Source organism: Artemia franciscana, chromosome 2 (genome assembly GCF_032884065.1).
Source record: "Artemia franciscana chromosome 2, ASM3288406v1, whole genome shotgun sequence".
Taxonomy (NCBI): domain Eukaryota; kingdom Metazoa; phylum Arthropoda; class Branchiopoda; order Anostraca; family Artemiidae; genus Artemia; species Artemia franciscana.
This window is the reverse complement of record NC_088864.1, coordinates 62,074,151-62,087,730: the sequence shown is the minus strand read 5'-3', so window position 1 is coordinate 62,087,730 and position 13,580 is coordinate 62,074,151. Positions and strand designations below refer to the sequence as shown.

Sequence of the window (13,580 nt, the reverse complement as noted above, 5' to 3'; positions counted from 1 at the left end):
ATTGAATCAGAGGTGGTAATCTTTTTTTTTCAAATGAAAGTAGTATTTTATTTTTGATAGATCCCATTTGCCAATCCGATCTTGTAGAGGAACATTATCTAGAGTTGGGTGTCTTTTCTATGATTACAATTTTGCTGTACTTTGGAAGCTTTGTTAAAATGTTAGTTTTATTTATTTGTCTTGTCTGTTTTTTTCTTCTCTTGTTTGTGTTATTCTTTGTCTTTTTCTTTAGATGATTATCTAAAAAAAATTCTTTTTCTTTTTTCCCGTTGATAAAGGCTCCCGGATGTAGAGTCGAAATATTCGGATTTTTTTTATTAATTAATGTTTTGTCGTTGCTTTTGTTTTAAGTACGTCTATCATTGTTTCATTTAAACTAAAACCATTTTTCTCTTCTAAACTTTCTTGTAAATAGAAAAGCAATGTGGTCTAAGAAATTATTTGCTGGTCACATATGTCTTTAAAAACAGAGAAAAACCGAAAACTCAATTTTTAATCAAAAAGTCATTTATATGACATTGCACAGCGGTTGTAGCGGACGTCACTTAAAGAAAAAATAAAAAAATGGCTAAAAATTAAGCCAAAATGATAAACAGACAAACAGCTTAAGAAGATTTAGCTTTCTTTTAAAACTGGAGTTGGAGAGTCAGCAGGTTGTCAGTTCTTGAAAATTTTGCGGACTAAAAGCTTTGGCAAATTTAACGAATTAGATTTGATTATCTAATTCCCTGTTTAACGTGGCAATGCTGACAAAATTAAAACTTAACAGTTTTGAAACTTAACTTAAAAACTTAACAGTTTTGAAGCAACAAAAACAAAAGTCTTAAGGTCTATTTTATTGAGATAGATCATTCTTCCTCATTCTTTAGATTAAAAAATGATGTCAACTTTAGTTAACTAAAGGGGAGTAGGCATACTTTACTTCTTCTATTAAGGAGGGGCAAGTCCAATCGAATTAAGGTCGACTAGATTTCTTTACCAGACCCTAACTTGATTGGACAAGGAAGGAATATAATAAGGAATTCCGTAATAAAACAAGAAAAGTTCATCTATTCCTCAACAGAATTATATCATCTCTTATGAAAAGATCAGTATGTTATATCATCTCATGTTGTTATATTAAGAAAAACCAAATAAACATGAATCCATGATCTTTCTTCTGGCAAAAATGCAGAACACCATATTTTGTGTATAGGAGCTTGAAACCTCTAGGGTTCTCTAATATGCCGAATCTGATTTTGTAACTTTCATTAAAATCGCTTGACGTTATGGGGGTATTTCTCTCTTAAAAAAAAAATATAATAAAAAACTGGAAAATATTCTCCGACTTGTAACTTTAAATGGTAAAATTAAACGTAACAAATTTTATATACTTTAAATTAGCATAAAAAATCGATTCTTTCGATGTATCTATTATTATCAAAATTCTGATTTTTAGAATTTGAGTCACTATCGAGCTACGTCGCTTCTTACTTACATCTCATTACCATGAACTGTTTGATCGATTAAAAGACTGAAACTGAAGAAATGCACAAGCTTGGCACTTAGTTTGCCAAAGGTTGATAGAACACAAATAGTGGTTGATAAAACAGGAATCTGCCGGTGGAGGATTCTACTACCATAACAGTTTGAGAAGGAAAAAGTACCTGCTTCTTTCAATCTATCTCCCTTTGTGTTAGTACGGTTCCTCCTTTCACATCCAGCTAAATCAACTAGTGATAGCTGAGAAACTGTCATCGTACTTTTATCAACGACCTCCGCAGTGCTTCCGCTTAAGCTAGCCTGAAATGAAATTAAAGAAAGAAAAATACAGAAGCTGCGTTTTCATAAATACAAGTCCTACAACGAGCATGAAACATGTTGAAAACCGTTTTTCTTCTGTGTTCCAGATTTCAAAATGATAAAAATTACAATGATAAAATGACAAAAATGATATAAATATACGACAAAATTATTGTTTCGGAGTATATACACCATACATCTACAAAACTAGCTCAAACAAACTGACTCATGATATTTCCCTATATTTATAAAATTCTTCCAACATTGGCCCATATTGCCCTATTTGTTGAAATAGGGCAATAGGCAATAGGGTATTAGGTATACGTTTTACTTTGATTTTTGTCACATAAAGAGTCCAAGGGACAATTCGTAATTTTGGCTCATTGTGCCGTAGAGTGAGACGCATATGTTTCTATTTTTTTTTTTTGGAGCCATCTTTTGTGCTTAGAACTTGATTAGGAGGCTATACATATTTAGTGACTAGAATACTTTGGGAAGCTTTTTTATGCGTGCTATTTTCTTGTTTTTTAACTCTTGCTTATTTTTCTATTATTTTTACAAAAATAATATAAAATTGGTAAAAGAATGCGCCCATTTCTAGCAACTGTATTCAAGTCATAAAAATGAAAGACCAAGTCAGGCTGCTTCGGTACTTAGATAAATTATTGAGTAGGAACACGTTCTGCTCAAATTGACTGAAATAGATTATTGAGTGCAGACTGCACAGCGAAAACATTGTAAAGAACAGAAAAACGAGGATAATAAAAGTCAGTGAAAAATCTGAGAAAACTATACAAATATTTCGGTCAAGAACTCCCCTTGACCGTCTTTAGGGCAGAATAACATACAAATACAGGTAAAAGTCCAAAGGATAATATAAAAACTAAACCTTAATACAACAAGAGCTAAGAGCTCATATGGCACTTGTGACGAGGCAAGAAGATCTAAGAGCCAAGAGCTCATATGGTATGAGCTCTAACAAAATTCTAAGAATCAATAGATTAATTTAAAACGAAAATCAGAGGCTTAATGCCGGTCAGGATTTAAAATAAGAGCTCTGAGTCACGATGTCCTTCTAAATATCAAAATTCATTAAGATCCGATCACCCACTCGTAAGTTATGAATACCTAATTTTTTCTAATGTTTCCTCTCCCTTTAGCCTCCCAGATGGTCGAATCTGGGAAAACGACTTTATCAAGTCAATTTGTGCAGCTCCCTGTCAAGCCTACCAATTTTCATCGTCGTAGCACGTCCAGAAGCACCAAACTTGCCATTTCACTGAACCCCTCCCCCCAACTCCCCCAAAGAGAGCGAATCCAGAACGGTTACGTCAATCACGTATCAAGGACATTTGCTTATTCTATCCACCACGCTTCATCCCGATTCCTCCACTCCAATTGTTTTCCAAGATTTCCCCCTCCAACTCCCCTCAATGTCAAAAGATCTGGTCGGGATTTAAAATAAGAGCTCTGAGACATGAATTCCTTCTAAATATCAAACTTCATTAAGATCCGATTACCTATTCGTAAGATAAAAATACCCCAGTTTTCACGTTTTCCAAGAATTCCGCGTTTCCCCCTCCAACTCCCTCCAATGTCACAGGATCTGGTCGGAATTTAAAATTAGAGCTTTAAAGCACAAGATCCTTCTAAATATCAAATTTCATTAAGATCTGGTCACCCTTTCGTAAATTACAAATACCTCAATTTTCAAAATTACCCCCCCCCCCCAACTCCACCAAAGAGAGAAGATCCGGTCCGGTTATGTAAGTCACGTATCTTAGACAGGTTTTTATTCTTCCCATCCAGTTTCATCCTGATCTCTCCGCTTTAAGTATTTTCTAAGATTTCCGGTCCCTCCCAACTGCCCCCCAATGACGCTAGATCCGGTTGAAATTTAAAATAAAAGATCTGAGTTACGAGGTCGTTCTAAATATGAAGTTTCATTAAGATCCAATCTCTCCTTCGTAAGTTAAAAATACGTCATTTTTTCTAATTTTTCAGAATTAACCCCCCCCCCCCCAATAGAGCGGATCCGTTCCAACTATGTAAATCACATATCTAAGACTTCTGCTTATTTTTCCCACCAAGTTTCATCCCGATCCCTCCAATCTAAGCGTTTTCCATGATTTTAGGTTCCCCCACCCCAAACTCCCCCCAATGTCCCCAGATCCGGTCGGGATTTAAAATAAGAGCTTTGAGACACGATATCCTTCTAAATGTCAAATTTCATTGAGATCCGATCACCCGTTCGTAAGTTAGAAATACCTCATTTTTAAAAAATTTCAGAATTAACCCCCCCCCAACTACCCCAGAGAGAGCGGATCCGTTCCGGTTGTGTCAATCATGTATCTCGGACTTGTGCTTATTTTTCCCACCAAGTTTCATCCTGATCCCTCCACTCTAAGTGTTTTCCACGATTTTAGGTTTCCCCGTCCCAACTCCCCCCTCCTAATGTCACCAGATCCGATCGGGATTTAAAATAACAGTTCTGAGACACAATATCCTTCCAAACATCAAATTTTATTAAGATCTGATCAACCGTTCGTAAGTTAAAAATACTTCATTTTTTTCCGAATTAACGGGCCCCCCACTCCCCCCCCCCCAGATGGTCAAATCGGGAAAACAACTATTTATAATTTAATCTGGTCCAGTCCTTGATACGCCTGCCAAATTTTATCGTCCTAGCTTACTTGGAAGTGCCTAAAGTAGCAAAACCAGGAACGACAGACAGACAGACCGACAGAATTTGCGATTGCTACATATCACTTGGTTAATACCAGGTGCCATAAATCTGAAACTAAAATAGGGAAACTCTTTCTAAGTAACGCTGAAATGGCAACTGAACGAAAAATACAATACTGAATGGAGAGGGTCATCGTTGCTTGGAAAGGGTTCTATTTAAGTTTCAGTAGTTATTTTAAGGCTGTGTTTTCAGATTATATCTTTTATCTGAATTTTTCTATTATTCTGTACTGAAGACTATCAAGCAGAGGTTTCAACCAAAATATCTGCTTAGTTATCTTCGATTTTCCACTGGCTGTCATTATCCTCGTTTTTCTCTTCTTTGTAATTCTTTTGTTTTGTCATGATTAGCCAGTGTGGTCTCAGAAATTATTAATAGACTGACTGTCGCTTGATTGCCACACTGTGACATCGAAGAGGACAAAGTTTGTTCAAAGCACTTTCGCAAATAAAATTGTATCACAGTGCTGTAACTTATAGCCTTTGTGATATATCCATAAACATAGCCTTTGTCGTCACATTTGTATCACATATGTGATATAGCCTTTGTGATACACCATAAGCATTTAAATTCTAACAGTTGTGTCTCATAATGCATCCACAGCGGAGAAAACGAAAAAGGAGATTCATTGCTGGTTGTAATTTTAAGGTCTGTTTGCGCCATTGCGCCGTTGCACAAATTGTTGCTAACAATTTTCATTGGCTCGTAGTAACAGAATTACCAACTGAATTTACAATATGCAACCAATAGTATGTGGAAACACACTATTTCCGCATGCGTATTAATTGGGCCAAAAGCAGGAAGCCAAATGGCGATTGTGTCGTTTGGCAAAAAAAAAACAAAAACAAAAACCATAATATCAATTTTAAAAAACTTTCAAATATACACGTTTTTTACTGTTTCCAAACCCATTTTTTTGGCAAAAAGAAGTTTTACAAATGGTCCTTTCATTAAGCAATAAGAATGTCAGTTAAAACGATCAGAAACAACACTTTTCCACAAGAACAAGAACTTTTCCACAAAGAAGTTTTTAAAAGAAAAGTAAAGAGCTACATTAAACATAGAAGAACTAAAACAGTCGAATAGTATATTCAAACTTAAAACAGACAATCAATAATGTATGACATCGAAAACGTATAGTAATTACAATGAAAAATCAAGTCAAACTTAAAACATGCAGAAATTACCCCAAACAGGAGAAGGATTAACAACCCCTAAGATTTCTAATTACCAGACCGTCAATTCTGCTTTACTGAAAGTAAAGTAGATTTTAAAGGTTTTCTCTTTTATAAAGCTATTAAATCCAAAATTGTAGAGACTTCCAAGAATAAATATCGACTATGTATTAAACTACCAATCTACATGTTGTATTTCTTTTCAGCATTTTGTTCAACGATTATTTTTTTTTTCGACGTTAAGGCAAAAAAACACACCGCTAGAGATAGAGATTGTTTTCAATAAATTGCAAATGACGCTCTGATATTTAGAAGGTTAGCCTTCCTGTTCTCAGTAATTTTTCTGTTTAAACTAAAATCAAGTTGCCATCAAGCCATGGCTAATTGGACAAAAAGCCAAGACAAATAGTCTGAGTGCGAGGCAAAGCTACCATAAGCCGCTTTCAGAATTGTATAAAAACAACGTCATTTGACTTGTTGATAGAACTTTGACATTATTATTAATTGAAAGCACTGTCCGTTCTTGGTCTCACTTATTTATTTCTTTTCCTTTTAAGCTTCAATTATTGTTTGACTTTACTTCTAATCGTCTTACTGCTTACTTTTCTTTGAAAAACTGCTTCTGTGGAAAGTTTGTTCTTAATTCCTTAAAATAAAGAACTAAAGAATTTAGGTATACCATTCGAACATTTTCTGTTAATGACTAAAGTTGTCATGTTTAGAATAGCGTATACTGTCTGATTGTTTACAACAAGAAAATTTGGAGATAATACCACCCAATTCAAATAAAAAGTACACCTTTAAAGTCAAAAACCCTTGGACGGAAGTTTACAGTCCCTAAATTTGAACAACTTGAAAAATCCACATTTAAATGTGTGGCCCTGGTGTGTTTCCCCCCTTTTCTTCTTCGTTAGAAGAAGAAAGAGAGGAATAATTTACAATATCTATTAGTTGTTATTTACTATATTATATTTGCTATATAAAATGAAGCTAGACTTCCTGCCTTTAAGTCACTTAAAGTCTTGAAAGTGATTTTTTTGATGCCTTTTATCACATGAATAGCTTATATTGACTAGATTGAAGAATAACAGAAACTTAAGAGTGGATAATGGCACAAGTGACCAAAAAAAAAAAAAAAAAACCAAGACCATCTAGCATTTTGTAATTTTGTTTCTTTTCTTTACAGAATTTTCTTACCAATAGACTTGTCAATTTTAAGTCAACTGGCCAATCTGACCTCGTACTCAGTCTAGCTTGGGCCTACTTTGTGCAAAATGTATTTTAACTAAAAATAATTCTTAAGAAAATATACAATAAATAATTACAATCATTTCTTACATAGAGACTTAACCTAAATTTTACAAAATTATAGATTAGTCACGTAAATTATTTAATTTTTTTAGATTAATACTTGTTTAATTCATACCATTTATTCAAGTTCCCCACATTAAATTACTAAATATCAAACTATTACAAGTTAACCGTTCTCTTTGAACTGGACAACGAATGTCTAGTTATTCATTAACCAGATTAATCAATAAAATTAATGTGACAATAAAATTCCATTGAGTAAAATTTATGTTTAAAATAATAAACGTAAAAAATAAACAATTTTAGAAAGTTTTTTTTTAATTAATAAAGTTTATATTTATCTTTGAAGTGTGAACCAAAATAAATAATGTAATCAATTAAATAATAATTCTTGTATAACAGTTCAATGTCATCATAATAGTCCATTTTATGTGCCCTTTTTATGTCACTCCTTGACTTCTCTCTAACTTTTTCTTAAATGCAACTAACTCTGCTATAACTTAGTTATATTTTCATAAATTTTTATTACTTAAATAAAGAATTTTTTTATAAAAAAAGAAAATAAATAAAGAAAATAAATTTAAATAAATAAAGAAAATAAATTAGAATTTTTATTTCTTAAATAATATAATTAATTAATAATAAAATTACTAAATTTTTATTTCTTAATTTTATTTCAAAATAAAATTAAATAATATTTCTTAAATTTCTTAAATCTTTATTTCTTAAATAAAGTTATATTTTCTTAAATAACTTTTGCTATAGCTTAGCATTGAAGCTGGGCTTTTGATAAAAAACATCAAAGACTTGAAACAAATCTTCAAGAAGATTGGTTGGACTATACAAGGTTATGAGGCTGATTTACCCCAAGTAAATTTTCGTTTCAAGACAACTTGTCCAAAATATGATAAAAATCCCAACTGCTTTTAACAACAGATAAGCATTATATGAATTGCATGTAATATGCGAGACACACCGCAGTGGCTTTAGCTTCCGAAACAATACGGAATATTTCCTAATGTCTTCTTATGTAATGTCCGTAAAAGTATCCAATCGGTTCTTGATCTAAATCTACTCCAAAACATCTAATCCATTTAAATTTCTTTTTTTTACTAAAATCGTAAATTAATCTAAAAAATAGAGGCAATGAACAGCCTACCCTCCCAAACAAAAAAATCTTGAGGCACCCCTCCACAAACAATTTTTATCTTTTGAATTTTAATTGCTTCTTTCTCTGGAACGAATGGTCACTAAAACCTTCAAGATTTAGAATGGAATAGTTGTGGGCATCAAGTCTTGGCTACTTGTAGAAAAAGCCAAGACAGATAGTCCAATTGAGTGACTTTTTGAGTGTCTTTTTCTACAATTAGCCAAGACGTGATGCCCAAAACTATTCCATTTTAATTCAGAATTGCCTCTCCCTCAATTGGACAATCTGTATTGGCTTTTTCTACAATTAGCCAAGACGTGATGCCCAAAACTATTCCATTTTAATTCAGAATTGCCTCTCCCTCAATTGGACTATCTGTATTGGCTTTTTCTACAATTAGCCAAGACGTGATGCCCAAAACTATTCCATTTTAATTCAGAATTGCCACTCCCTCAATTGGACTATCTGTATTGGCTTTTTCTACAATTAGCCAAGACGTGATGCCCAAAACTATTCCATTTTAATTCAGAATTGCCACTCCCTCAATTGGACTATCTGTATTGGCTTTTTCTACAATTAGCCAAGACGTGATGCCCAAAACTATTCCATTTTAATTCAGAATTGCCTCTCCCTAAATTGGGCTATCTGTATTGGCTTTTTCTACAAATAGCCAAGACGTGATGCACAAAACTATTCCATTTTAATTCAGAATTGCCTCTTCCTCAATTGGACTATCTGTATTGGCTTTTTCTACAATTAGCCAAGACATGATACCCAAAACTATTCCATTTTAATTCAGAATTGCCTCTCCCTCAATTGGGCTATCTGTATTGGCTTTTTCTACAATTAGCCAAGAAGTGATGCCCAAAACTATTCCAATTTAATTCAGAATTGCCTCTCCCTCAATTGGACTATCTGTATTGGCTTTTTCTACAAATAGCCAAGACGTGATGCCCAAAACTATTCCATTTTAATTCAGAATTGCCTCTCCTTCAGTTGGACTATCTGTATTGGCTTTTTCTACAAATAGCCAAGACGTGATGCCCAAAACTATTCCATTTTAATTCAGAATTGCCTCTCCCTCAATTGGACTATCTGTATTGGCTTCTTCTACAATTAGCCAAGAGGTGATGCCCAAAACTATTCCATTTTAATTCAGAATTGCCTCTCCCTCAATTGGACTATCTGTATTGGCTTTTTCTACAATTAGCCAAGATGTGATGCCCAAAACTATTCCATTTTAATTCAAAAATCCAACCCAATCAGACACTGAAAGTTCTAATGCCCTTTTAAGGATCAACAGTGACTTGGAGGGGGGGAGAAGGTTCCTAGACCTATATTGCCCTCATTGACCCCAAGATATCAGGGTAAATTCAGAGATATAAGAAGAAGTACCTGGACTAAACGAATTGTGAAGATAGAGTGAGAGCGAGACGATTCATCATTTGACGTTGTTTGAGCAACACGTCGCCTCTTTTGACCTCGTTTAAAAGCCTCCAAAGCCTCATCTGCATTCCTCACCTCTAACTGGGTAGCATTGTGAACATACATTCGACGTAAGCTATCTTCCCTGAGAACTTTGGTTTGAAAATATGCTCTACAAAAAAGCAAAATTCCATTTAATTGAATCAACCAAGAAATTATAAGCAGGGAAAAGGGGACGACAGGAATCACAAAAAACTGGTTTTAGGTCAAAACTATTATATCACGTACCCTTGAGGTATCAACATTTTACCCTCGACCTACCAAAACATGTCAAGACATTACAGTTATTATATAAAGAACGTCTTAAATAAAATTAAGAAAACCGACAAATATAGCTTTTTCATCTTTCTTGTAACAGGCAAAAGAAAAAAGTTACATAAAACAATGAAAACAAACGAAAAGCATCAAAATTACAGAAGTTATGGGTATGATAGATAGATAGATTTATTCACACGAAAAGCCCAATTGGGCCATGGTGACACACACAAAACAAGTGAAAAAAATACAGCAACAAACATAGACTGAAAAGACATTAAACTAATTATTTAAGAAAACATCACGATGCCTCATACCTACCCGGACGAACTTTCCAATATTATTTATAGTTAAGTAACACCTACTCCTCAAATTTCCGAAATCCAATCTCTCCCCCCAACCTCCATAACAAATATTTCCAAGCGCAACTCCCTCAACTCCCTACAATCCCCTAAAAAATGTTGCAAAGACTCATCCATCTCTCCACACATAGGGCAACTATGTTGGCAACGACCCCTAAAAATATATACTTAATTCGATTTTGATTAAGAAAACAAATGACACCTCACGTTGCCCTCGCAACGACCCCTAAAAACACAGGCTTAATTCGATTTCGATTAGGAAAACAAATGAAAAACAAGTTGAGAAAACTCACGTACGGAAAACTGAAAGAAAGAGAAAAACAGGAGAAAAGTGATGAATAAACATAGGTAAAAACGAGAAATTGAAAAGCCGAAACTAAACAACGAAAAAGACGGCTGAAAATACGACCTTAAAAAGCTGTTTCACAAGATCCTTGTTACATGTTTGTCATTGCACATGTTCCCATTTTCTCCTATTTCAGCGCATTTCTCCACTTAGTCACCGTGGGCTTAGAGTTTATTTAATCCCATATATAGAAAACATAACTAGCAGAATTTTTTCACAATCAAATATTAAAAACAGCTTCTAAAACTCTGTTTTCTGAAGTAAAAAAAAAAAAAAAACAGTTTTAAATTTCCTTTCATCCTCACGGTCATCATGTAGGTCTGAACTACGAAATAGATAACTAAATTGAACAGTAATTTAAAAATAAGCAACCAACCTAACTTATTTCAAATGCTTTGAATTTTAAAGCTATAAAAAGCCATTAGCTTCAGGCCATACTTAGGTATGGTGGCGCATTTGTCCCTAAGCATATATACATTATACATACATATATACATATTATTCCAATATAATATATATTGGTTTATTCATAGGCCTATATGTATATGTATATACAAATACATAAATATACGCTTATTATAAATACTTATAAACATATGTACAAAATGAACAGTTGTTGCACATCATGTGTAGGATAATACTAATGGCTAAAGGGTATGATATGGTTGAATGCCAATCATTAGGTATGATATGGTTGAATGCCAATCGTTAGGGGAGAGTTCATCAGATCTTTTAGTTGGGAGAGGAAGCAGGAGGAAGTGGTTTAAAATTCAAAAGTTAATTTTCCAGACCATCTCTTTATTTTAAATGAAAGTTCCAATAGACATATTTTCTTTTATTAGCCAGTGAATAAACAATAAAAAAATACTGGATATTTCGGTCACACATGCAGTGACCCTCATCAGCAGAAATATATATGACCGGAACACCCAGTATTTTGATTGTTTATTCACTATCTAAAAAAGGGATTTATCCCTATTTGAACTGTTATCTATCGTCACGGAAAGGCAGTAGGGTCTTCGAGAATACTTTTTTAGTTTTTCAAGGGACTCCGTTCATAAGCACATCTTTCTCTATGATTGTCCAAAGACTTCCCACCTCTGCACAGGCAAAAATACGGTTATAATCTTTTATTTCAACCTCAAAATACTTCTGCAAGAAGAGGGAAGCCATCTACACGTAAGCGGTCATATTGCACGCTAATTCAAAATACAATCTTTGAAACGAAGGGATGTCAGGAGGAATTTTCTTTGTATCGATTTCAAGAAAATCTCCAAAGACTTCATCATAATGGTCTAGTATCACTAGAACGGCCTACTATTTTGCAATAAATATCTTATTGTATGTTGACTGTATACTTATTTGAGGACAAATACGAAACTGTTCGGTAATACGGATGCTGAAATTGGGAGACAATGTAAAAAGCTTCAAGAGTTTTGAACCAATAGGTTGTCTCAGAACTGTCACTATATTGTGTTTTGGCCCTAGCCGGGCCAAATAAGTTTAAAAAAAAGGCATATTTAACTCATTCAACTCCTGAGCCCGTTGGTTGATATTCTGAGAATTCAGAAACACTTTTTATAAATTTTGACACAAAGGAGGAAAGTAAAAGAGAAGGAAATAGAATAGTCCTTTCAGATGCAGCAATACATAAAAAAGAGAAACATAAAAGAGAGACAATTGACTCACTTGGGTCTCGAGTCCGTTGGTTAATTTTCTAAGAGTTCAAAAATGCTTAGTATTAATTTTGACACAAAGGAAGAAAGTAAAAGAGAAGGAAATAGAATTGTCCATTCAGATGCAGCAATACATAAAAAAGAGAAATATAAAAGAGAGACAATTGACTCACTTGGGTCTCGAGTCCGTTGGTTAATTTTCCAAGAGTTCAAAATGCTTAGTATTAATTTTGACACAAAGGAAGAAAGTAAAAGAGAAAAAAACAGAATTGTCCATTCAGATGCGACAATAGATAAAAAGAGAAACATAAAAGAGAGACAATTGACTCATTTTGCTCTCGAGTCCGTTGGTTGATTTTCTTAGAGTTCAAAAATGCTTATTATAAATTTTGACACAAAGGAGGAAAGTAAAAGAGAAGGAAATAGAATTGTCCATTCAGATGCAGCAATAGATAAAAAGAGAAACATAAAAGAGAGACAATTGACTCATTTTGCTCTCGAGTCCGTTGGTTGATTTTCTTAGAGTTCAAAAACGCTTATTATAAATTTTGACACAAAGGAGGAAAGCAAAAGAGAAGGACATAGAATTGTCCATTCAGATGCAGCAATACATACAAAAGAGAAACATAAAAGAGAGACAATTGACTCACTTGGCTCTCGAGTCCGTTGGTTGATTTTCTAAGAGGTCAAAAACACTGTTGTTATAAATTTCGACGTACGTCACAAAAACTGCATACAAACAATCTGAATCAACTCCGCTCAGAAATGAAAGGTCTTCAGTTCTAGGCTCTTTGGATTCATAAGCATCTTGCCTACTGCAAAAAAAAACCAATAAAAATAATAAAATAAAAAATGCGACAATTAGTTTCTTAAAGGGTTCTAACAATAGCCTAGTCATTATAAATGTCATCTAGTCAATATAAATGTGCTGATCAAAGAATTATTACCACTGCATTACAGGTTGAAAATAGAAAAGGTATCAAGATTTGAATCTGATTTAGGAGTAGTACTGAAGCAGAGCGTCTGTTTGTGACTTAAAAATGGCAAAACCATTTTTAGAATAGTCAATAGAAAACTATTTCTGATTTACACGCGTCAGAAGAGCAGTTTCGAAAGCAAGATAGTGGAAAACTACACTTCTTACGGCAAAGGTGCTGTCAAATTGATTGAATTTGCTTTGCTGCATAATCAAACATGTTGTACCTGATCATAACAAAAAGTAAATTTAATTTGATCAAATTTTAATGAATAAAATACTAATTTAATTTCAGCCTTGAATAATTATCTCTTGT

The 13,580-nt window shown here is 33.6% G+C and overlaps 1 protein-coding gene across 6 annotated transcripts in view; it reads right to left on the bottom strand.

Moving 5' to 3' along the window:
* LOC136043903 (kinesin-like protein KIF23) overlaps nucleotides 1-13,580 on the bottom strand; it is a 108,533-nt gene that overhangs the window by 52,032 nt on the left and 42,921 nt on the right. For 4 of the 6 annotated variants that reach the window (XM_065728934.1, XM_065728933.1, XM_065728935.1 and 1 more), the window contains 3 exons: nucleotides 12,939-13,103; nucleotides 9,560-9,761; nucleotides 1,647-1,782 (listed from right to left, as the gene is read on the bottom strand). In XM_065728934.1, the coding sequence (XP_065585006.1) occupies nucleotides 1,647-1,782; nucleotides 9,560-9,761; nucleotides 12,939-13,103 (503 nt within the window). The remainder of the gene's footprint in view (nucleotides 1-1,646; nucleotides 1,783-9,559; nucleotides 9,762-12,938; nucleotides 13,104-13,580) is intronic. The other 2 variants (XM_065728936.1, XM_065728937.1) reach the window with 1 other exon arrangement.